Genomic DNA, 25553 nt, shown 5'->3' with positions numbered 1-25553 from the left:
ATGCATGTATCATTCCCTACCGTCTTGAGTCTCCCTCCTACCCGCTCCCCACATCCCTCTTAGGTCACCACAAAGTAAATAAGATTTCCAACAAGTGTAATAAAATTCTATACTGATAAAAATGGGGTAGGTAGAAATTAATATTATCTAAAATCCCAGGTATAATGTTTTCATACTGTTTATCAATAAGCTTCTAAAATGAATACCATATAGAGAACTTTCTGAATATGTACCAATTAGAGAAGCATCACCCTAAACCATCATCACATATTTGAACAAATAACTTATTTGAATAATGTTCATCTTTTTTGCACAAAGATGATGCCAACCAACCACTGAAAGGACATTTAGATTGTAATTTTTCCAGCTTTGAGGAGAGTTGATTTCAAGCCATCTTCTGTTTTCTAGTTCTTCATACAGGAATGTAGGTAGCTCATAAAGATCAATGATTAACTGCTTTCTAAAAAGAAAAACAAACCAACTTATCAGGCTAGACAGAGGAGTCAAACAAGGTTTGACTGACTGATTTTATAGAGGACAATCATGGAAAAGGTGTTTTCTCTACTAGATGTGAACAAGGAAGCATGTGTCACCAACTGCCACCACAAGGGAAACTGGTCTTAAGGTGAAGCCCATAGAGGATAGCAGTAAGATGGAAAGTACCGGGATACTTCTAGACTTCAACTTGCCTATGAACTTTCAACTTCACATGTGAGGAAATAAATCTCCCTATTGTTTAAGCTAGAATCAAGTCTTCAGTATTTTTGCCTAAAAACATTCTGACCAGGAGAAGTCAAGGTCCCTGACAATTTTGTGCAGTCACCATACCAAACCTGGACTGCCCCTTTAAAGGGAATTTCAACAAACTTGGAGATGTTTCCAATAATCTGAGTTACAATATATATTACATGATTTCATAAAATACCCATTTTTTAGAATTTGAAGAGCCCTTACAAAAACAGTACGATGTCCTCCAAAGTAACTAAAAGTGAAGTATAAGAAGCCCCTGTGATTACCAATTGGGAGATGATGAACTGAAAAATAAATACAAGCCCTCAAGTTCAAAGTAACAAACGTAAATGCTCCAAACTGCAAGTACAGATTTATAAGTAAGACACTTCTTCAATGAACATTTGTTATCTTTCCATTCATTTACACAGTTTTCAACCATTGGGGGGGGGGGGCGGGGGGGGGGGTGTGTGTGTGGTGTGTCTAAGCACTATGTTCAGTCGCTCAGTCATGTCCGACTCTATGCGACCCCATAGACTGTAACCTCCCAGGCTACTCTGTCCACGCACTTTTCCAGGCAAGAGTACTGAAGTGTGTTGTCATTTCCTACTCCAGAGGATCTTGGCAGGAGGATTCTTTACCACTACTGCTACCTGGGAAGCCCCCTCAACAATTATACATCGCACCAGTAGGCCTAGGATCCTATTTTAAGAAAAGACTTTAACATATTAAACACGTTTCCTAATCCAAACAAATCATTAAGACTTTACAAGCACCCATCACCAGAGTCTCTCTAGTGAAATTCTTTTAACCAAAGCACAATCCTTATTTCTAATCTTTAAGTCAGCTACCTATCATGAAAATAAATTCCTACTACACTACAACTAGATTTTCCTGAACTCCTTAATAGAAAATGAAGGAAATTATTTATCTGAACATCCTTATATTGCTTAAAAACCAGTTTCAGGATTGTAGCATACGTCTAACAGCTTTTCCTTCCCTAAACCACCTAATCTTCACTTTGAAATTCTAAGTTATTTATTTGCTTAAGAAGTCCTCGTTAATACCACTAGGAAATCTTTTTAACAATATTTTAGGCCAGACTGCCGTTTTCTTCTGCCACTTAACCAAGAATGGTGTCCTCAAACATATTAATTTCAACTCTCTATCAACCAATTTCCAAAGCTCAGATCTTTTTAATCCTCGAAATCAAGTTCATTTATAGACTTAAAATTACTTTTTAAAAATAATTTTGAATTTTACTTTTAAGTAAGTCCATTTAGTCTCTGTAGATTATTTAAAAGGGGAAAAATATAATGAACTTAAATTATTATAGAAAACTGGCAAAATTTAACAAAGGAACCAGGTCTTAAAAAAGTAAAAGCAAAAGAAAACAAAAAGAAAAAAATAAATGCAAATGAGAAGTTAAATTTAACTTTTATAACAACTTAACGGTTCTGTAATCTTTCTCATTCTCTTTTATTTTGTCCTTTACTTCAAAAAACAGGAGGAAGAGTGGAATCAAACAAGGAAATTGTCAAGGATAAAAGAATCACCTACACAGTTGGGAGAAGTGCTACACACAGTCCTTCAACTACACCTGCCCTTTAACTTCACAATTGTGCTGTACCATTTTTATATATGAAAACGATGAAATTAAACAGTAACAGTAATACTCTGTAGTGTTAAGAAAAATACTCAACAGTGGCAAGAATTCAAGAAAATAAGCAGTTTATTATTCTACTGGCACTGTAAGTATAAATTGGCAAAACTTTTTGTAGCATAATTTAGGACTATCCATCAAAACTGTGTGTGTGTGTGTGTATATACATGCTTTCAATCAGTAAAATTTACCAAGCTATCCTTCTAAGAACATGAACACAGAACTTTGCAAAAAGTTAGTTACAAGGACAGACAACACAATGAGTATATAGTCTACATGTTCAATAGGGAACTGTTCTACCTATATGATAGAATACTATGCAGGGAACTGAAATGTAAATTACAAAGCATGTTTTTAAGACAGAGATTAACCTGATACACTATGCTAAAGTTGCAGCATTTAGTTCAACTTTAAATATTGAAAGCTTACTGTTAATAGAAAAGCCTCTAAAGATTTATATCAAAAATGTTTTTTAGGACTTCCCTGGTGGTCCAGTGGTTGGGAGTCCAGCTGCCAATGCAAAGGACAGGAGTTTTATCCCTGGTCCAGGAGGATTCCACATGCTGCAGAGCAACTAAGCCTGCGCCTCACAACTATTGAGCCTATGCTCCGCAACAAGAGAAGCCACCACAATGAGAAGCCTGTGCACTGCAACTAGAGAAAGCCTGTGTGCAGCAATGACGGCCCAGTGCAACCAAAAAAAAATAAAATTTTAAATTTCTTTTTTAAAAAGATTTGCCTTGGCAGTTCTCTGGTGACCCAATGCTGAGGACTCCATGCTTCCACTGCAGGGGGCACAGGTTCGACTGCTGGTTCGGGAACTAAGATCTCACATGCAACATGGTGTGACCCCCCCCCCTCAAAAAAGTGCCTATAGTAGTGTGGCCCCCAAAAAAAAAATTTGCCTCTAAATGATAAAATATAAATGAGCCATTAAGGCATTCCTATAATATTTCTTCATTATTCTTAGATAGCTTGCACCAAGCTAGATGCAGTGAAATACATGTAACAAAATACATGGTTCCTGCTCTCAAGCTGTTTACTTTTTATGGTTATATGTATTCTAATGCTTTTCTGTAAACAATGAACATATTATTTGTGTAAACATTAAAAAAAAAGTGTACTTCTTGTGTTAAACTTAGATGGTCAAGATTATCAAATGAGGGTCACCAGAAAGGCCAACAGGATATGGTAGGGAAAAAAGCCATTTTAGGTAAACTTGGTTCTAATCCTGACCTCACTGCTTCCTATACGACTGACATCAAGGAATCTAATTCAAGCTATTTCCTTACAGTTCACAGGCAGCCCTGAAGTTTGTCAGTAAAATAGAAAGCTGTAACAAAGAACAAAAAGAGAAGTCCAAAGCCGTGTTGTAACTCATCTGGAATTAAAGAAAGATCTAGAGAAATAGAGCTGGAGAGTAAAGAGGGTCAAGATAAAAATGTAGTAGGTGACAGAGACCTTCTCATGCTTGGAAATATTATGGCTCTGAGGTAAGACTGTCAAAACAAGAGAAAGAGGGTGCACGCGATGACAAATTCACACAGTACAGGAATGAAAAGAAACAACAATGTAGGTTAAGAGTGACAGCTTTGCCTGAAAAAACAAGTCTTTTTCAGAGTGAGATGCAAAAGAAATGCAAGAAGATCTAAAATTCAATCTATACTCATATAAGACTATGCACTAATTGCAGGCAGAACTCAGCGTTTCTCTTTTCATCCCTAAGCTAATGTGTAACACTATAGGCAGCAGGTTAGCTGCTCGTGGGTGAGTCTATGAGATGGAAGGGAAGGGAAAGGAAAAAAGTACAAACAAATCTCTCAGTTGAACTGATTGCCATCTTTAGGCCTAAATAAGCTGTGATTGCCTGAGATTATTATTATTAGGTCAACAGATCTTTGATTTATTTTTTATATCCGAGGCTGAACTAAAAAGCTGTATTTATAACCTGGGATAAAAGAGACCTCAGAAAGTTTATACTATTTCACTGTTTTTAAGTGACTGATGCACCGAGCTCTCTAGCACCTTTCTGCCTTCTCAAATCTATGACTGCCTTAAACACATCTTCTCCTATATGTAGCATTAATACACATTAACATTTGAAAAACCATTTGGATAGCATCCAACACAACAGACCTTTGTCCCTAAGATTAGAGACAAGCGAACAGGAAGCTGGAAAAGCAAAGAAACAAATGCAATCCTTTTACTCCCTTAACAGCATCTTTACTGAGGTTTTCAAGTCAAATTAATACATCTAGTGAAATCTCAGATTTACTACTTCTTCATTATTAAAGTAATATACTCTTCGAGATCTTTAATATCGCACATTTGGTTTACTACAAGAATCATCAAGTAGCTGTCTTATTTGTAGTCCTTCTATCCAGTCCTTTAAGTCCTCTCTAGTTCTTGAAATTACTACAACTTTTGCTTGTTGCCTAGATATGGTGTTCTGATAACCTGGCTTGTGGTCACTAATTTTCTTCCTTGAGTTATTTCTCAATTGTATTTTCTAATTCTAAGCCATAAATATGTGTGTGTGTGTGTGAAGTCGCTTCAGTCGTGTCCAACTCGTTGCAACCCCATGGATTGCAGCCTGCCAGGTTCCTTGTCCATAGGATTCTCCAGGCAAGAATACTGGAGTTGGGTTACCATGTCCTCCTCCAGGGGATCTTCTGACTCAGGGATCAAACCCACGTCTCTCACGTCTCCTGCATTGGCAGGTGGGTTCTTTACCACTAGCACCACCTGGGAAGCCACAAATAGACCGAACAAAATCAATGATTCTCAAATGGTATGTGTGTATGTACACACACACACACACACACAGATGGAGTGTTGTCACACACACACGGATGGGAGTGTTGACACACACACGGATGGAGTGGAGTGTTCACACACACACACACACACACACGGATGGAGTGTTGTCATTCCACCCAGGAAACACAGCAATCAACAATGACTGTTCTCTCATAATTTTCCATGCTGCTGCTAAGTCACTTCAGTCGTGTCCGACTCTGTGCAACTCCAGAGACGGCAGCCCACCAGGCTCCCCCGTCCCTGGGATTCTCCAGGCAAGAACACTGGAGTGGGTTGCCATTTCCTTCTCCAATGCATGAAAGTGAAAAGTGCAAGTGAAGTCGCTCAGTCGTGTCTGACTCTGTGCGACCCCATGGACTGCTGCCTACCAGGCTCCTCCGTCCATGGGATTTGCCAGGCAAGAGTACTGGAGTGGGGTGCCATTGCCTTCTCCATACATATTCACAAATATTTACATATAATTTCTATTAATTAAACTGTTCCTATAATCCATCACATATATTCACAAGAATATATACACCTGTTTTTAAGCCCTGGTCTCTCAGGGGTTCTTCAACCCAAAGAAGAGAAATCACAGTACCATCTACATGGCTTAAGTCTATCTGACAGCCCCATGAGCTGTTTAGTTCAGCTGAGGTTGATGGTTTAGCTATGGGTGTAGGAGTGGAAAGGAGGTATGGTAGACACTTAAAAACCATTCGAATCCCATTTCAAGGAAGACCTGTTGGCAGTTATACCTACAAAAGACAGCTTCTAGCAGTGACTGCTCTAAGCTGCAGAGAGCAATCCTGACTGAGGTCACAGTCTTTTCCACGTCCAATATGGAATGATGGAGTATAAAGGCATGAAGGGACTTCCCTGGTGGTCCAGTGGTTAAGAATCTGCCTTCCAATGCAGGGAATGCAGGTTCAATCCCTGGTTGGGAAACGAAGATCCCGTGTGCCTTGGGGTAACTAAGTCCATGAGCCACACCAAAAGACCCTACATGCTGCAACTAAACTAAGACCCCCAATGCAGCCTAGATAGACAGACAGACCGACTGACAAGACAGATAGATGAAAAAGGCCTGGTCATCATGACCCAACTTGTGATAGCTTTCTGAAAGACCATTCTAGCTCCAGAGCTCTCCATGGAGTTGACCAAGGCTGTCACAGCTTAACTTCTCCCTCTGTCCAATTCCGGTTCCATTTCCCACCTTCCACATAAGTGTTGATCCTAAAGGTACTCCTTTCTAAACATCTTGTAAGCTAAACTCACTTCAGAGGAATCCAACCAACGTGAGGCTAAGTGCAATGAGCCTCCAGCCTCCATTTTCCCACAATTCTCTAACCTATTACTTTTTTAGGATAAATTCCTAGAAACCAAATGACCAGATCAGGTGACAGAATTTTTTTTTAATTCTTCATAAATACTACCAACCACAGGAGTTAAAAAAGGGCCTGTTTTCCATCTACTCCAAATTCCTCTGAAATGACAGGAAAGATAATTTTTAATGAATAAATTCATAACAGAAATGATAACCAAAGTATGCTATATACAGATCAGAAATTTTTAGAAATTCACCCTATCTTAATGGAAGCAGATGAGATCAGAATAAGAAATAAGGGCAGAAAAACCAAAGTACAAAATATTCACAAAACAGGTTCTACCATTTTCTACTCCAAAAGGAGAAGCAGTTTTTTATAAGGAATCCCAAACTCAGAAAACTTCACATACAAGAGGACTCAGAACAATATATAAAGAACTGTCCCTCAGAATAAACAGGGCTAGTAAATCTCCTACTTAAATACATCTGAGAAGTTTACTCACACGTTCACTGAGTGGTTTATGTTTATTCCCCAAGAAGTTATGGTTTATAATCTGTTCTCTAAAAACAAACATTTAGCTGCAGCTGGGGAGGTTCTCATCTTGCAATGCTTTCAATGAAAAAAGGAGGAAGTAGCCTTTAGGTAACAAATGACTCCATAAATTTGTGGTGATGGTGACGGTGTGTCTAAGTGGTTACTAGACACTGGCTCTAGTCTGGGACTTACAGGAAGACAGTGAAGAGAATGGATACAAAGAATTCAGTAATTAAGTATTTTTAAAGGATTTTTTTTTTTAAGTGGGAATGCGGTCAATAAAGCCTCAAGGATGAATTCAAACAACTCACATCTTATTTCCTAAGAAGCCATCAGCTTGAAATCTGAAATACAAATGTATGCCTCTGCATCCATTCTCTCCTTCCTCTTCTTCCTATTACAATCAACCTACTGCCTATCTATCAATGGCCAGTTCATCTACAAAGTAAGCAAATGGGTCACAGAGTAGATTTTTTCAAAGGCTTAAATCCTTAGGTTATCCTTCTCCTCTCCCATCTATTTAGATTATTCCTACCAACTAGGTTGTCAACACTGTCTAGTTGCAACATACCCCCATCCCACCTTCAAAACAAATATCCCTAGACTTCTCATTACCTTCACAGCCAAACATTTTATAAAAGGAAAATGCAGCTAAATCCATAGATGAATAAAGCTTTAAAAGCTAATTAAATAGTTTTTAAATGACCACTAAGCAATAAGGACATACAGCCTCATATGCAAACCTAAGTCTGGGTCTCTGTCTATATGCTCTAAAACTAGTGTAGTCTCCAAGCACAAAGTGCAGCATTGAAAAATCAAACTGCACAGAACTCTGTATTATTTCCTTTGTATAATGGTTTCCTTTAAGTAACCGTTTTAATTAAAATTAAAATATCCAACAGACTAACTAATTGTTAATACCTATTATCCTGAAGTCATTTTCTTAAGTACTAACCAGTTTCACAGAGGAATCCCAAAACACCTGAACAGCTAGTACTTCCTCCCCTCCTTTTACAGATTACAGACAGAAGCTTAGGGATATTTATATAATCTGTTAAAAGTAATGCAACTGAACCGTAGAGCTGAGCTGGGAAATAAGCCTAACTTCAAATTCCATGGTATACCTGTCTCAAAGTAAAATCACCTTTTCATTAGGAAAGTATTTGACCTATTATAAAAGAGGCATAATTAAACATCAACAATCTTTTGCTCTAGCCCTGAAATAACCTTCTAGTTTTTCAGCCTACTAAATACATTTGTGGAAAACAAGCATAAGTCCATCCACTCCCATTAAAATGTTTACTATCATCAAACTGTTAAAATGTTATTGGTTATACAATGTTACTGGTTTGCTATGGATTTTTGCTTTTGGTATTGAAGTGTATGGTATTTGCAGGTGCTTTTAACTTCCCAAAGTGGATAGTGGCCTGTGTCAGCAGCTTGGTAGCATAAAAAGGATGTATCTTGGGGACTACCTTCAGTTATTTAACTCACTTATTTCCAACAGGAAAAAAAACTTCAAATGAATAAAAAAATGTTTTATCCACTGCTCAAGCTCATGTGTGACCATCTCTGTTACTTACCTTTATAATAACATGGCTACAGATCAGATTTTCATTCAAATATTTTCAAGCTAAAATGGAAGTTAAAAGATAAAGAAAAGAAATGCAAGGTCTGTGTTACTTTTCAAACTTGTCCATCAATGGCTCACTTTCTATTATGGTCAAGCCTTTAAAACACAGGCACCTTTCACATGGCAAAATAAAACAGCAGTACACGGGTAGTTATCATTTAGCTGAATGGTCAACCTGCTGATTTACATGGAGTCGTGTGAACTTTTCCCATTTTCATTTTTTCTACTTTTTTTTTTCCTCATTGTTTAGGGGTGTTCATAAGCTTGCAATTTCTTAGAAGTAAAAATAGTAATACCTTCGATAGAGTACGATTACAATTATTTTGAATACATATATAAATCAAACAGTATTTAACAAGGGGAAAAATTACCTTTTGGATAATCTTCCAATAAGAGGTTGAAGTGACCTAATTGACAAAAGAAATCAGACTCCACTTTTCCTTCAGCTTTTAAGATTAGAGATTCGTAGCAGCGAACGGCCTAGAAAAAAAACACAAACATTTAAGAAAAAGACAAAACCCTAAAATGCATTTCCTTCCTTAGATTATGCATATAATCCTCCATTCAATCACCCAAGAAATCAATATACTTTATTTCTACCTCAGATACAGCCAAAGCATCAATCTTCTAAAATACCTACATGTTTATTAAAAGAGCCACTAATTATGGCATATCCTTTTCCTATCTGTAAGATGGAAATATTTGCCAAAGAAGATAATGAAGGAGCACTTTGATAGCTTTATTCATTAGCTGTAAATCTAAATTTTTACTGTGGTCCATGTTGATATAAACAAATATATCCAAAGATGGGAAGAACTTTATTTATGTGAGAATTCACAGAATCTCCAGAGTAATAATAACTACCATTTATACTGAGGAGCTACTTTTTACCATAACCTTTACCCATTTAAACTACCATAAACTGTCTTTCAATTATCTTAACAATACACTTAAAACCCACCAACTCTTAACTCGATTCCAAATTTTACCCCCACTCCAATACATGCATATGCACTCAACTCTCACTGCTGCTTCCCTGAAGAAAATAATATTTTAAGGATATCATTTTTTTTTTTGTAATCCAAGAGAGTACAGGGCAAAAGTGAATAATGGAAAGAAGCAAATTCTGGAGTTTGACAAATTCCAGTTGTCATTAGCTACAGGAGATCCTAGGGAACTTATCCTCTCTGATTTTCAGTTTTAATAACAAAGGGCTTGTTAAAGAATTAAAATCAGAAGACTTCTCTTAAGGGTTCATCACAGTGCTTAGCACTTAATAATTGTTTCTCTACCTTCCACTTAGGTTAAGATAAAAAAACGAACTCTTCCAAGATTGTTTCAAGCATCCCAATAATCTTGTCAAAATTTCCCTCCTAACAGTCTACTCTATAATGCTGTTACGTGTTAGTTTTCTGGAGTCGTTAAAAGAAGAAATGTGCATGGCTTCTCAAATGTATGAGTACATTCTAAGGTTTGGTATACCCCAAAAAAAATAGTTTCCATTATCAAAAATTCCTTTCACCACTGCTTCAAGAGCTTTTGATGGGATAAGAAAATGTGATGTGGGGCAGAGTACCCACTTAAAATGCCTTGATTTTTCCTCGCCTGTAAATACAGAGCCTTTGGTGAAGAGTTTCAAAATTTACATCCTAAAAATTTACCTATCCAAAGCACATACACAAGTATTTATCAAGTTTAGAAAAGTCTTCCTAAACAAAGCAAATTTGGGAATAATTCTACCATCCTTAAAGTCTAACACTTATTAAAAAGACTGTCTTCTGTTCTTACTCTACTCTTACCTATCTACATGTGCATATGTACCAAATCACTGTCACTGAAAATTTATCACTGTTTCTCTATAAAAGAGTCTGAATGCTACACTGACATCTCAGAAATTACTATAATTGGTAAGAATGAAATTTCAAGATCCTCTTTATTTAAGTCATATATAATCTGATATGGCAGATGGTTAGAGTACAAAAATATAATTTACTTCTGTGTTTTTAATAATTTACTTTTGTGTTTTTAGTATCAATGAAATTTATAAAATTATAGGACTGTGACAATTCTTAATTTTACACTAAATAAAATGACTTTTTAAAGCTAAAAATGACATTATAAATAAAGCTAGTTATAGTCTTTGTTTTTTAAACTCTTAGTAAGATATTCAGAAACTTTTGCTACTTCTCTCTGATAATTTCTTATGGATAATTAGCATTAACTTTACAAGCAAATAAAGTTTCATGGTGAAAAAGGATTCAAGACATAAACATGAAGTTTTAATAATCTAAGCAAAAAGATGGCAACGTTCTATACGGCCTCTTATCACCAAACATTGATTCCACTACCATGATACTCTATTACCTATCTTCCACTTCCCAAAAAACAAAGGAACACACCTACAGTGAGTACTATACACAACTCTGATCATCACAAAACACACCAGGTAAAAAGGAGAATGAACAATTCATGTACTAATACACTTGGACTTGATGAAGAGATTCACAATTCCCAACAAAGCTAGCATGTACCTAAACCTACCAACTAAATGTTGATGGTTGAAGATGATGCTGACAGAGCCAAATATCAAACAAAATGAAGATGAGCAGAAAGGCAGAATAAAGATTCCAAGCACCCGTATCACCATTGCACGGTGAAACCTCATGAATTTATTTGAAGTGTTTGAGGTAAACACTAACATTAGATACAGGCAAACAATTTTTTTAAAGCATGTAAAGGAAAGTACATAAATGGAGCAAGTTTCCAATACTACTAACTCATAAAATAATCTAGAATGAAACAGTATTTTTATAATAAAAGTTTCAATAAAGGGCTAATTTTAAACATAGAAGATATGCAGTTAGTTTAGATTTAGAACAAAGTTCAGACAAACTTCTATTAAGTAAAAATATTTGTTAAAAGGGTTACTTTTATATTCTCGCCTTTAAAAAAAGTTTTTTTTAATGTGCACAAGTAAAACCATCCCCTTTCCTCTAGGATTCATAGTACTTTCAGTGTAAGGATACTCAGAAATTTGAATGAAAACCCTTTTCCCCAGATCAGCATCATTCAATAGAGCATGTTCTGCAATGACAAAAATGTTCCATAATTTGTTCTGCCCAATACGGTAGCCATTAAACATATGTAGTTATCGAGCACTTGAAACATGACCAGTGCAAGACAAGCAAATTTTTAAATTATTCCACTTTAATTTGTATTTAAATTATACACATGGCTACATATAGACACATGTAGAAACATGGCTACATATAGATGCATGGCTAATGGACAGTGTAGACTGGATAATTTCTAAAGCTTAAAAACAATAAATTCTCAACTCATATGCTAAACACTAAGAAAGCAAAAATTTCTTATTTTTATAAGTGCAAAACCTATTAAAAAAATAAGGTATATCTTGCACTAAGGGATGAGCAAAACCCTCCATAAAAATCACTTTTAAATCCTATAGTTGTTTATAGTTAGGTGCTTACATACCTGTAATCTTTACTAATTACTAGAAAAAGAAATTGAGAAGGAAAACAAAGTTAATCATTAAATACTAGAATCAAAGGAGAGTAAAGATTCTCCCAGGCATCCCAGGTGGCTCAGTGGTAAAGAATCTGCCTGCCAATGCAGAGACCTGGGTTCAATGCCTGGGTCGGGAAGATCCACTGGAGGAGGAAGTGGAAACCCACTCCAGTATTCTTGCCTGGAGAATCTCACAGAAAGAGGAGCTTGGTGAGCTATAGTCCATAGGGTTGCAAAAGAGTCGGACATGACTTAGCCACTAAAAAACAACAAAGATTCTCCCAGCTAAGCAGAGAGACCGGATATCTTCCTCTCACTACAGTGCTATTATCCACAATGTTCAATATAGTTTGTGCTTGGTAGCTGCTTTGCTTTTATTATTTGAAAAAAGTCTCAGAATACTAAAATTATCATTGTCCTCTATTTCTAAACTTCGAAAGATTAGAGCTCATTAAAAAAAAAAAGACAAATAATTTGCCTTTTTATGTTAAGCATTAAAGTACTTTATGATAAGCTTGGTAAGTGCCTAGCTAAAATGAGTTGTTACTATTTTAGAACTGTTAAGTATAGGCAACATCTAAACAAACAATTTTTTTTCCAATCTGAAAGATTAGTTAAGTACCTGAACATACAAATGGTAGAGAAAATCAATGTACATTTAAATACCTCAATGGTTTCCCTTTTTTCTTTCTTTTTCATTCTTTCTTCTAGCATTCTTTGCATGCTCAGTCATGCCTGACTCTTTGTGGCCCCATGGACTGCGGTCCGCCAGGCTCCTCTGTCCATTGGATTCTCCAGGCAAGAATACTGGAGTGGGTTGCCGTTTCCTTCTCCAGGGGATCTCCTCCACAGTCTACTGCATTGGCAGGCAGATTCTTTACCACTGCGCCACCTATCTCAACACAGTCCTAGTGCGGGGGTTCCCATTCTGAAGCCCTTCCTCTTCTATCAGGCTCCCAGATGCTTACTGCCTCCCCTACCTGTAAGCTCCATCAGGGGAAGGGCCATATCCCAGCCCATGATCACATGACAGGGACTTAATAAATATTTCTTGAATTAATGAAGCAATGTCATGTTATTATTTTAGGTTCTCAAGTGACCTTCTCTTGGTCTTACATTTCCATTCCTTAAGAGCTGCAAGTCAAGATGCTAAGAATTAATCTTAGTAGTTAGTTAAACTGATTCCCGTTAAGATATAAATCACTGATATGTTAAATGAACCAATAGTTTTTAAATGAACCAAACTTTTAGGTTGAATATAATAAAAGCAAACATACAGTCCTGCCCACAATTCCTAAAACCAGTCACAGACATAAAAGACAATTTAGCAGCTGACTACTTACAAAAGATTAAGGAACTGAAGCCGACTACAGGTCAACATGTCATCCATGAAATAGGGCTACTAAAAATGTATTCATGGTCCAAAATAATGAAGTACATTATACAGATCAACAACAATAATCAGCTCACCAAAGTCTGCTCTGACCAGGTCTCTAAAATTATCTTTAAGTTCTACGTGCCACACTTTAACAGGTGGTAACATAAAGAAGGTTGTAAGTGTGGTGAAAGATGGATAAACTATCATATGAAAATTATTTTAACTGAGTTGAGCTGAGGAGAATCATCAGGGATGCTTTAACTTTACTTATATTTTAAAAGCTGTCACTTAGGAGAAAAGATTAACTGCACTCTGGATAGCTCCAGACATCAGAACAATGAATGGGTATAACTAACAAGCAAATTTAATTCAGTTCAATCAGAAAGGAGTAACACTTAATGTACCAAAAATTAAATAGGCCACCTTTTGGGGGGTTTTTTTGGCCACACCATGTGGCTGTGGGATCCTAGTTCCCTGACCAGAAATCGAACCAGCACCGTCAGCAGTGAAAGCTTTGAGTCCTAACCACTGGACTGCCAGGGAATCCCCTAAATGAAATGGGTCATCTTTCTTTGGCTTATATTAATGCAAAAAATTAAAGAATAAATTACTAAGGTTATCTTTGTCGGGGTAAAAAGGAGACTTCTTACTTTGGATACTCTGCATTTTTTAAAGATTCCTTGGGCTTCTCGAATATAAGCACACAATGTGTAGTATTATATATAATACATACCAACAGACAGACGTGTGTATATGTGAATACATCTCTCTTGACTTAAATCCATGATTGCAGTTCATTCACTTTGAATTTCCAGAATTTCTAAATAAATACACTATCTTGAACTTCTCCCCCAAAACCATAAAAATGTCTGCTTCATTAATGCTTCTCAGACAGTCTTCTCAGAAATCTGTCTCATAAATTAGAATTCTTCCCCTTCCCAGACACTCAGTGATGCCTTTACCCGTTTTTAAAATACCTTAGGAATCTGAAAGGTTGGAAGTACCTGAGTCTAAACCATTTTTTGAAATTTCAACACACCATATATAAACAAAGTTACACAATTAAAATGATAATCTTAAGTATTATTGATTCTTAATGACATCTATTCTTGAACTTATATATCAGACTTTCATACTTCTCTTTTTAATTTCATTTACTTTTTAAGTTAAAATTAACACATTACCAATTCTAAAGGGTATGTAGTAAAGTCTCACAATCCTGATCCAAGCCATCCAGGCCCCTTTCCCAGAAGCAACAAGTGTAAAAAGTTCTTATTATATTCAAGATTATTTTGTGCAGATGCAAGCACATATATTTTTCCCACTTTAGTGTTAATATTTAGATATTTATATGAACAGTGTTTATATAAACTTGCTTCAGATTCTAGGTGTCCTTGATATCCTTTCTCTTTTCATCTGTTAACAGAACCTCTAAATTTAATTAGACATATGCTGACACAGAACACTGGGGTCCCCAGTCATCGTTGTGGGTGTGGCCTGATGATTAAGTTCTGGCCAATGGGATCCCTAGCTGGAAATTACCCAAGTGGTAGAAGCTACAAGCTGAGGATAGAAAGTAGGAAAACAGGACCCCAAGTTCCTGGAACAGTAGAGTTCCTGAGCAGCCCAAAACTGATTGCCTCTGGGAATTCTTTTATATAATAAATAAATGAGTATGCAGCCTTCTTTTCTCATTTAAAACAAACAACAAAAAAAGCAGTCTAATAAAATAATCATTAACACATACCAACAGGATAAATGAAAATTAAAAGAAATCTAGTTAACTGTCACCTATACCTTAACATTTTAAAGAAGATAAAAGAACTTACACATTTGTTACTCTACACTACCTCCCTCACTCCAACTTTCAATTAATACTCATCTTTTGCATGAAAACAAAGTCAGTTAACCAAATTTAAGCATATCAACCTCGACTTTGAATTTCTCAGCCTCTCTGGACTCTGCATTCACTAAGAAAGCATCACTCAAGAAAATATCATAGCACCTTAAGTACCATTCTTTACAAATAAACTATTGAAAATGCTTTGCTATTGCAAAACATTTTCACAGAACTACACTACTGAAATCAAACTAGATAATCAGATCAGATCAGTCAATTGCCCCCAATCCCTCCCAGCATCAGAGTCTTTTCCAATGAGTCAACTCTTCGCATGAGGTGGTCAAAGTATTGGAATTTCAGCTTTAGCATCAGTCCTTCCAAAGAAATCCCAGGGCTGATCTCCTTCAGAATGGACTGGTTGGATCTCCTTGCAGTCCAAGGGACTCTCAAAAGTCTTCTCCAACACCACAGTTCAAAAGCATCAATTCTTCGGTGCTCAGCCTTCTTCACAGTCCAACTCTCACATCCATACATGACCACAGGAAAAACCATAGACTTGACTAGACGAACCTTTGTTGGCAAAGTAATGTCTCTGCTTTTGAATATGCTATCTAGGTTGGTCATAACTTTCCTTCCAAGGGGTAAGCGTCTTTTAATTTCATGGCTGCAGTCACCATCTGCAGTGATTTTGGAGCCCAGAAAAATAAAGTCTGACACTGTTTCCCCATCTATTTCCCATGAAGTGATGGGACCGGATGCCATGATCTTCATTTTCTGAATGTTGAGCTTTAAGCCAACTTTTTCACTCTCCACTTTCACTTTCATCAAGAGGCTTTTGAGTTCCTCTTCCCTTTCTGCCACATGGGTGGTGTCATCTGCATATCTGAGGTTATTGATATTTCTCCCGGCAATCTTGATTCCAGTTTGTGTTTCTTCCAGTCCAGCATTTCTCATGATGTACTCTGCATATAAGTTAAATAAACAGGGTGACAATATACAGCCTTGACATACTCCTTTTCCTATTTGGAACCAGTCTGTTGTTCCATGTCCAGTTCTAACTGTTGCCTCCTGACCTGCATACAAATTTCTCAAGAGGCAGATCAGGTGGTCTGGTATTCCCATCTCTTTCAGAATTTTCCACAATTTATTGTGATCCACACAGTCAAAGGCTTTGGCATAGTCAATAAAGCAGAAACAGATGTTTTTCTCGTACCTCAAGTGCTGATAACTAATATCTGAGCTCTTAATACGTACCATGCACTATTCTAAGCACTTTACATATACTTATTCATTTAATCCTCACAATTACTCTGTAAGATAGGGAGACCGTACTTCACAGATAGGGAAACTGAGGCATAAAGTAAACCCTTGCTCAAGGTCACAGAGCTAATAACGAGGAGAAGTTGGATTCAAACAGTAGAGTTCCAGAGCTTGGAGTTAAGGTGTTAAATTCAGGCCATGCCTAGGACCTAAAGTCATTTGCAACAAAGAGGACCTGCATAAACAGCTCTTCTTCTTAACACTCCAACACCCAGTTCCTTCTACAACTCTACCTTCACACCAAACAAAAGCAACACACAAGACCACTACTTCCTGCTCTCACCATCCCACAAGGAAGATTTAGCCTCAGTTCTTTACTATTCTTTCTTACCTTGCCTTATTTTAAACCATATAAAAAGCAATCATATCTCCTCCTCCCCCAAAGACACACACACACAACAGCAAAATATAAAAAGCAATCATATCTCCTCCTCCCCCAAAGACACACACACACAACAGCAAAATAAAACGAAAAAATCAAGTTCCCATATTCAAAAGCCACCTGTGACAGAAAAACACTACTGCTCATATGTATAAATGACTATGTATGTATGCGTGTGTGTGTACTAAGTTACGACTGACTCTTTGTGACCCCATGGACTGTAGCCTGCAGGCTGCTCTTCCCATGGGATTCTCCAGGCAAGAATATTAGAGTGGGTTGCCATGCCTTGCTCAAGGGGATCTTCCTGATCCAAGGATCAAACCCGTGTCTTCTGCATTGGCAGGCAGATTGTTTACCACTGAGTCACCCAGGAAGCCATTTGCCTTATACACATTGCTAAAATAATAAATGCACATAAAAAGGAAGGAGTTACACTTCATTGTGGGGGTGGGGGCATATATTACATTCACGATCATGAGCTCCACTGAAAATAATCAACCTTGAATTTTTAAACTTTTAATATGCAATAGGCACCTAGAATTTACTAAATAAATGAACAATCTCAAAACTAGAAAAACTACAACACACTAAAGGACCCTCCCCAAAGATAAGTGTTTTAAAGAAAAAAGCTTCTAATCTATCTCAATATACTCTTTCAGACTTTGTTCTATGCATACAGTCGTGAATCCAGAACTTGCTGATATTGAGGGCCAAACTGTATTATGTCATTTTATCTAAGGGAATTGAGCATCTATGGATTCTTCTATTTGTGGGGGTCTTGAAACCAATCCCCCTCGGATACGGAGGGATGACTGTATATGCAAACAGTACAAATCTTCATATGCAGTTTATAAACTATTTCTTTCATTCTATATATCACTGTTTACTGTGTCAAAGTGTTTAGATTTACACCAAAATTAACATCTTCACATCATTTTAATAATGGTTAAACAATAATTTGTATCTACTGAAGAGTATCTGGCTGTTAACCAAGTTTTTACTATTATCATTAACCAATGAACGTAATTTGGCCTATTTACATTTTTTCAAAGTAAGTTCCTCACAGTTGAATGGAAAGCACAATAGAAGCTTCTGATAGTCCCACGAACAAAACTAAACTAAAATAATGTTCCACAAGCAGTGCTCATTTTCAGTTCTCTAATTATTTTTCCAAATATTTATTGGCTAAAGTTATTACTTCTTTCATGAAGTATCAATCTGTTTACTGATTATACACACACACACCTACTGGATTATGAACAGTTTTCTCCTAAATGATGTCAGGTGCTATTCATATATAAAAGATTCTTATATAATGCTATTATAGAATACCTCTTCCCAGTTTGCACTTACTAATAAACTTTTTACAGTTTTTAAGGTAAAAGCTTCCCTATTTTCTCAAAACCAACCACCACTTCTTTTACAGTATGTTATGTTCAGAATCAGAAATCTCAGCCCCTGGCCTAATAAATATTCACCAATATTTTATTCTAATGAAAAGAAAGAACCTAATTACATTTTTTCCCTGTATAATTTTGTACTGACACAGCAGGAGTCAAGATCTGTAATTCCCCCATTTCTCATGAACTAAAAAACTTAATATACACATAACAGCTCTGTTTCTATGGTTTATATTCTACATCCAAAGCTTTCAAACAAATGTACTAGGAATGGATAATAGGACTGCTAAGACAGAGAAGACCTCAGCCTCTGGGGCTGAGAAAAAAAAAAAAAAAGCCAAAGTACCAAAGCAGCCTGAATCTCTCAGTCAGAGAGCCCTTCTTTATGTACCATCCCCAATCCTGAAAGTGACAGTCACTCAGTCGTGTAGGACTCTTTGTGACCCCAAGGACTGTAGCCTGCCAGGCTCCTCTGTCCATGGAATTCTCCAGGCAAAAACACTGGAGTGAATAGCGATTCCCTTCTCCAGGGGATTTTCCCAATCCAGGGATCGAACCCAGGTCTCCAGCACTGCAGGCAGATTCTTTACTGACTAAGCCACCAGAGAAGCCCACAGCCAATCTTAAGTGCCTTCAAGAGTTTCGCCTGGTTATCAGCACAAACTATCATTTAGAAAATACTGGGGGAAACTTGATATGACTCTGTGATCCACAAAATGAAAGAATAAGCAATAATGCACAATACAACGAAATTATGTGCTGATTAAAAAAGATCAAGGGGCAAATAGTTGCATTACCCATTTCTTAGATAAGTCACAAGGGCTGACGTCAACTAAACCACTAGAAGATAACCCCGCTCTATCCTACCATAACTATAAATTTTTTCAATGACTCAAAAGGCTTTTGGCTCAGGAACTTAAAGGAACTGACATAAAGGATAGAGCAAATTCAAGTATTTTCCCTAACTAGTGGCCCTTTTAACAATCTGTTTCACTAAAAAGTTCATCTGAAAAACCAGTCCTGAAAGAATATTTTCCCCAAAACCTGAATTTAAAAGAAAACCAGCTTAACACTAATCACATAAAATATTTTTATATAAACTATGAAGACTTCCAAAATACTATTTCAAATTAGCTTAAGTTTCTAATAAGCTCATATTCAAATTTCTATTTTAAATCAGTGAAATAAATATCAGTCCATTTGTCTATGAGAAACTACTGTCTAGCTTCCCCACACAAGACACACACTTAAATTACTGGAATGACATACTTTTAGACATCTCAATCTTCCATTCTATATGGAATTTTGAGATTTAATTTCTTAAGTCTTTGAACTTCTGCTTCTTTCCAAGATGCAGTGAAACAAACCAAATTTATTTCTGAATGAAATAACTAAAAAACTGGAGTAACTAAATGAAAAACAAAGGATTTCACCCAGTGAATATCAGAGAACACATGACAACAGTCCTTGAGAAGGGAAAACAAATAATGTGAGCCTAAAACTATCCCAAAGCTTACTGCTTTACAGGCTGCAGCACAGCTATGTGAAGTTTTCTTGCCCAGATCAATGCATTCTAGAACAAAGTGGAACAACATCTTTACAGTTACTGAAAAGAAAGTAAATTTGTCAATCTACAATTCTATACTCAGTAAAAATACCTTTCAAAAAAAGAAAATTAAAATATACTTATTCACATATACAAAAAAAACCGATGAAAGAATATATAGTCTTTGAAATGTTTTTTCCCTTAATTCTCAGGTGGAAGCAAAATTAAACCAGAAATAAAACTTTATACACAGTCCGGACAGAAGAGCAAAAGAAATAATAGCTGCACAACTAACTATGAAAGATATTTTTCTTATTTTTTAATGTCTTAAAACAAAACTGACCCTAAAAGTCTACTTGGCAGGATAAAAACACTCCTAAAAGTAATAAGCGAGTTCAGGAATGTCACAGGACACAAAATCAACATACAAAAAATAAATTAGCTCAGCTGATAAAGAATCCACCTGCAGTGCAGGAGACCCTGCCTGGTTCGATTCCTGGATGGGGAAGATCCCCTGGAGAAGGGATAGGCTACGCACTCCAGTATTCTTGGGCTTCCCCAGTGGCTCAGATGGTAAAGAATCTGCCTGCAATGCGGGAGACCTGGGTTCGATCCCTGGGTTGGGAAGATCCACTGGATGAGGGCATGGCAACCCAGTCCACTATTCTTGCCCATAGTATTCCATGGACAGAGAAGCCTGGCAGGCTTCAGTCCATAGGGTCACAAAGAGTCAGACTTGACTGAGCGACTAAGCACAATGATGAATTGGAAATAAAAAAATTTTAAGACCATTTATAATAGTTCCAAAAACATGGTAATATGCAGATATAATTCTAACAAAGTATGTGGAGCAGAAATATGTATGCTGAAAACTACAGAACACTGATGAGTTCAGTTCAGTTCAGTTGCTCAGCCGTGTCCGACTCTATGCGACCCCATGGACTGCTGCCGGGGACCAGCCCCGGCTGATCCAGGGTATTCGAAGGAGAGACGGCTAGGCGAGGGTCAGGGAATAACTGCTTAATTACACTTTAATTAAGGATTCAAAGAGTAATAAAATAAGGATAGCTCAGTGAGGAAATTCAGTAGAGAAAAGAAGCTGAGTGGCTTGGTTTACGCGGAAAATCAATATAACCCGTGACACCAGGTTAGCTCTGACCACGGAGGCCGCAGGCGCCCTCTCAAATAGCGGAAGGTGCCCCACCTTAGACACCTTCTCGAGTGGGTCTTAGAAGCCCAGGCAAATAAATGGTCGCAGAGGACATCCACGCTCCAGATGGACGCTCAGCCAGAAGTTAAAGGGAAGAATGACATGGGGAGACCAAGTTTCAGTGAACAAGGCCCGCACTTTATTTTCCAAAGTAGTTTTTATACCTTAAGGTATGCATAGAGGATAATGGGGGAAGGGGTAGAGTCATGCAGCAAGCCAGGCTTTCTTCCTGCAAACTTATCATATGCAAAAGTTCAGGTGATAGACATCATCTTCTGGCCCGGAGGCCTGTTAACATTTTAAGAAACTTATCTTTCTCTAAAGGTGATTATTCCAAAGTCAGGCGCCAGCCTTCCAAAAAGCATTGAACAAAGCTGCATTTTACATTTCTATACACCCATTACATCAATCAATACACTGCCAAGGACACAGTAGGAGTATGGAGACTTAGCAGCAAACATTGGCCCAACAAGTGAAAAACCCTTCACCAATACATTTTCTAATCAATCTTTTAACTACTCAAAGGAATCTGTGTTTAGGCAGTTTAGAACATCTCCTGCCTCTCACAGTTGGGAGGCTCTGAACAATCACATGTGGCCGGAAAAACCTATTCAGGCAGGCTAGAGGATTTTCAAAGGAGTTTGTAGGTTAAACACTGTCACACCCAAGAATTATTAACTGGAGCTGTAAGCTAACTCTTTTTTCAGAGAGAGGTAGTGGGAGACAGCCCCCCGTAAAGTCAGAGGTGTAGGTGAAAGCACAAAGTAGAAAGTAGGCAGACTCTGGTTTTGGGGGTAGATGCTCGAGAATTTCCAGGGGGACTCCTGAGGCTCGATCCCGCCTTTGCGTATGCCGAGCCTCCTTCCTCATGACCTTTGTCATGGGCGAAGTTCCTCACGCTGGCTCCCAGCAGTGATAGAATTCCAGTTGAGCTATTACAGATCCTCACTCAATATGCAATATGCACTCAATATGCAATATGCCGGCTCCCAGCAGACTGCAGCACACCAGGCCTCCCTGTCCATTACCAACTCCTGGAGTTTACTCAAACTCATGTCCATTGAGTCAGTGATGCCATCCAACCATCTCATCCTCTGTCATCCCCTTCTCCTCCCGCCTTCAATCTTTCCCAGCATCAGGGTCTTTTCAAATCAGTCAGTTCTTAGCATCAAAGTGGCCAAAGTATTGGAGTTTCAGCTTTAGCGTCAGTCATTGGAATGAACGCCCAGGACCGATCTCCTTTAGAATGGACTGGTTGGATCTCCTTGCAGTCCAAGGGATTCTCAAGAGTCTTCTCCAACATCACAGGTCAAAAGCATCAATTCTTCGGCGCTCAGCTTTCTTCAGAGTCCAACTCGCACATCCAAACATGACCACAGGAAAAACCGTAGCCTTGACTAGATGGACCTTTGTTGGCAAAGTAATGTCTCTGCTTTTTAATATGCTGTCCAGGTTGGTCATAACTTTCCTTCCAAGGAGTAAGCATCTTTTAATTTCATGGCTGCAATCACCATCTGCAGTGATTTTGGAGCCTAGAAAAATAAAGTCTGACACTGTTTCCACTGTTTCCCTATCTATTTCCCATGAAGTGATGGGACCGGATGCCATGATCTTAGTTTTCTGAATGTTGAGATTTAAGCCAGTTTTTTTCACTCTCCTCCTTCACTTTCATCAAGAGGCTCTTTAGTTCCTCTTTCTGCTATAAGGGTGGTGTCATCTGCATATCTGAGGTTATTGATATTTTCTCCAGGCAATCTTGATTCCAGCTTGTGTTCTTTCCAGTCCAGCGTTTCTCCCAGTCCAGGGTTTCTCATGATGTACTCTGCATATAAGTTAAATAAGCAGGGTGACAATATACAGCCTTGACGTACTCCTTTTCCTATTTGGAACCAGTCTGTTGTTCCATGTCCAGTTCTAACTGTTGCTTCCTGACCTGCATACAAATTTCTCAAGAGGCAGGTCAGATGGTCTGGTATTCCCATCTCTTTCAGAATTTTCCACAGTTAATTGTGATCCACACAGTCTGAGGCTTTGGCATAGTCAATAAAGCAGAAATAGATATTTTTCTGGAACTCTCTTGGTTTTTCCATGATCCAGCGGATGTTGGCAATTTGATTCCTGGTTCCTCTGCCTTTTCTAAAACCAGCTTAACATCTGGAAGTTCACGGTTCACATATTGCTGAAGCCTGGCTTGGAGAATTTTGAGAATTATTTTACTAGCGTGAGAGATGAGTGCAATTGTGCGTTAGTTTGAGCATTCTTTGGCATTGCTTTTCTTTGGGATTGGAATGAAAACTGACCTTTTCCAGTCCTGTGGCCACTGCTGAGTTTTCCAAATTTGCTGGCATATTGAGTGCAGCACTTTCACAGCATTATCTTTCAAAAGAGCTCCACTGGAATTCCATCACCTCCACTAGCTTTGTTCCTAGTGATGCTTTCTAAGGCCCACTTGACTTCACATTCCAGGATGTCTGGCTCTAGGTGATTAGATCCCACAAATTTATCCACCTTATAACTGGAAGTTTGTACATTTTGACCAACATCCCAGCTCCCTCGGCATACCAATCTACACTCTGCTTGTGTGTTTTTTGACATTTTTACATTTCACATATAGCAAGATCATTCAGTATTTATCTTTCTCTGTCTGACTCAATTCACTTAGCATAATGCCCTCAAAGTTCATGACATTTTTTTGAGAAAAAATTGGTGTATAATATTAAAGTTACAGGTGTACAACATAAGTGATTCACAATTTTCAAGGCTATAATCCATTTGTAGTTATTATAAAATATTGGCTAAATTCCCTATGTTGTACAATATATCCTTACAGCTTATTTATTTAAAGTTCATGAAAATTTTCAAGTATGACAATACCACATGTAAATGAGGATACAGAACAGCTAGTAAAAATGCAAAATGGTACAGTCACTCTAGAACACAGTTTGACAATTAAGTATGAAGTAAAACATTCATTTATCACAAGACCCGACTATTGCATTCCTAAGTATTTACTCTAAAGAAGGAAAAACTAACATTCATACCAAAATCTATATATGATGTTTATATTAGCTTTATTCATTAGCAATGAAAACTGGAAACAAATATTCAACAAATGAATGGATAAACTGTGGTACATCTATAATACAGGATTCTGTTTAGCAATATAAAAGAATGAATTAATTGATATAGCATGGATGAACCTCACAGGTATTAAGCTGAGTAAAGGAAGTCAGTCTCAAAAGACCACATGGTGCATATATTTGTCAAAACTCATTGAACACAACATTGTAAATCAGCAATACTTCAATAAAATATTTTTCTAAAAGGCTCAAACACCTATAACAAGTGAAATTAAACAGATGCAAATTATACCTTAACAAAGTTTATTTTTAAACTGTTTAAAGTAAAAAACAGTAACAATGTATTGTGGGTTTATAACATGTAGAAGCAAAATGTATGACATTAATACAAGAGACTAGGATGGGAGAAAAGGAAGTATATTCTTTTAAGTTCATACTATGCATGACATGGTATAATTTGAAGGTAGGTATGCTGTGATTAGCGAAAATTAAAAATTTTTAAATTACTACAACTGGTAAGTGTAATATTCAAGGTCAATATACAACTTACATTCCTATATACCAACAATGTTGGAATTTGGGGGAAAAATTTTTAATGCCATTTACAATAATACCTCCCAGGCTTCCCTGGTGGCTCAATGGTAAAGAATCTGCCTGCCAATGCAGCAGACACAGGTTTGATTCCTGGTCCAGAAAGATCCCACATGCCACGGGGCAGCTAAGCCTGGGCACCGCAACTACTGAGCCTGTGCTCTAAAGCCCAGGAGCCGCAACAACTGAACCCACATGTTGCAACCACTGAAGCCCATGTGCCTAGAACCCGCATTCTGCAGCAAAGAAGCCACCACAGTAAGAAGCCTGCACACTGCAATTAGAGAGTAGCCCCTGCTCTCTGCAACTAGAGAAAAGCCCTCGCAGCAATGAAGAGCCAGCACAATCAAATAAATAATTTAAAAAAATAGTACCTCCTCCTAAAATGAAGTGCTTAACATATAAATCTAACAAAATACATATAGGATCCATGTGTAGAAAAATCACAAAATGTTGATGAAAAGAAATCAAAGGATATCTAAAGGATATCTATATCAGAGAGAAATATCATGCTCACAAAATAGAAAACATTAATATATCAATTCTCCCTAATTCAAGGCTGTTGCTGCTACTAAGTCGCTTCAGTCGTGTC

General features: G+C 37.4%; 1 protein-coding gene across 7 annotated transcripts in view; it reads right to left on the bottom strand.

The window, feature by feature from the left end:
* The window catches only part of KDM6A (lysine demethylase 6A), a 187037-nt gene that overhangs the window by 115127 nt on the left and 46357 nt on the right, over positions 1 to 25553 (bottom strand). For all 7 annotated transcript variants that reach the window (XM_006061068.4, XM_006061069.4, XM_006061071.4 and 4 more), the window contains exon 3: positions 9058 to 9166. In XM_006061068.4, coding sequence (XP_006061130.1) covers positions 9058 to 9166 — 109 coding nt within the window. The remainder of the gene's footprint in view (positions 1 to 9057; positions 9167 to 25553) is intronic.

Source organism: Bubalus bubalis, chromosome X (genome assembly GCF_019923935.1).
Source record: "Bubalus bubalis isolate 160015118507 breed Murrah chromosome X, NDDB_SH_1, whole genome shotgun sequence".
Classification (NCBI taxonomy): Eukaryota; Metazoa; Chordata; class Mammalia; order Artiodactyla; family Bovidae; genus Bubalus; species Bubalus bubalis.
Note: the sequence above shows the minus strand (reverse complement) of the source record. Positions and strands in the feature narration are given on the sequence as shown.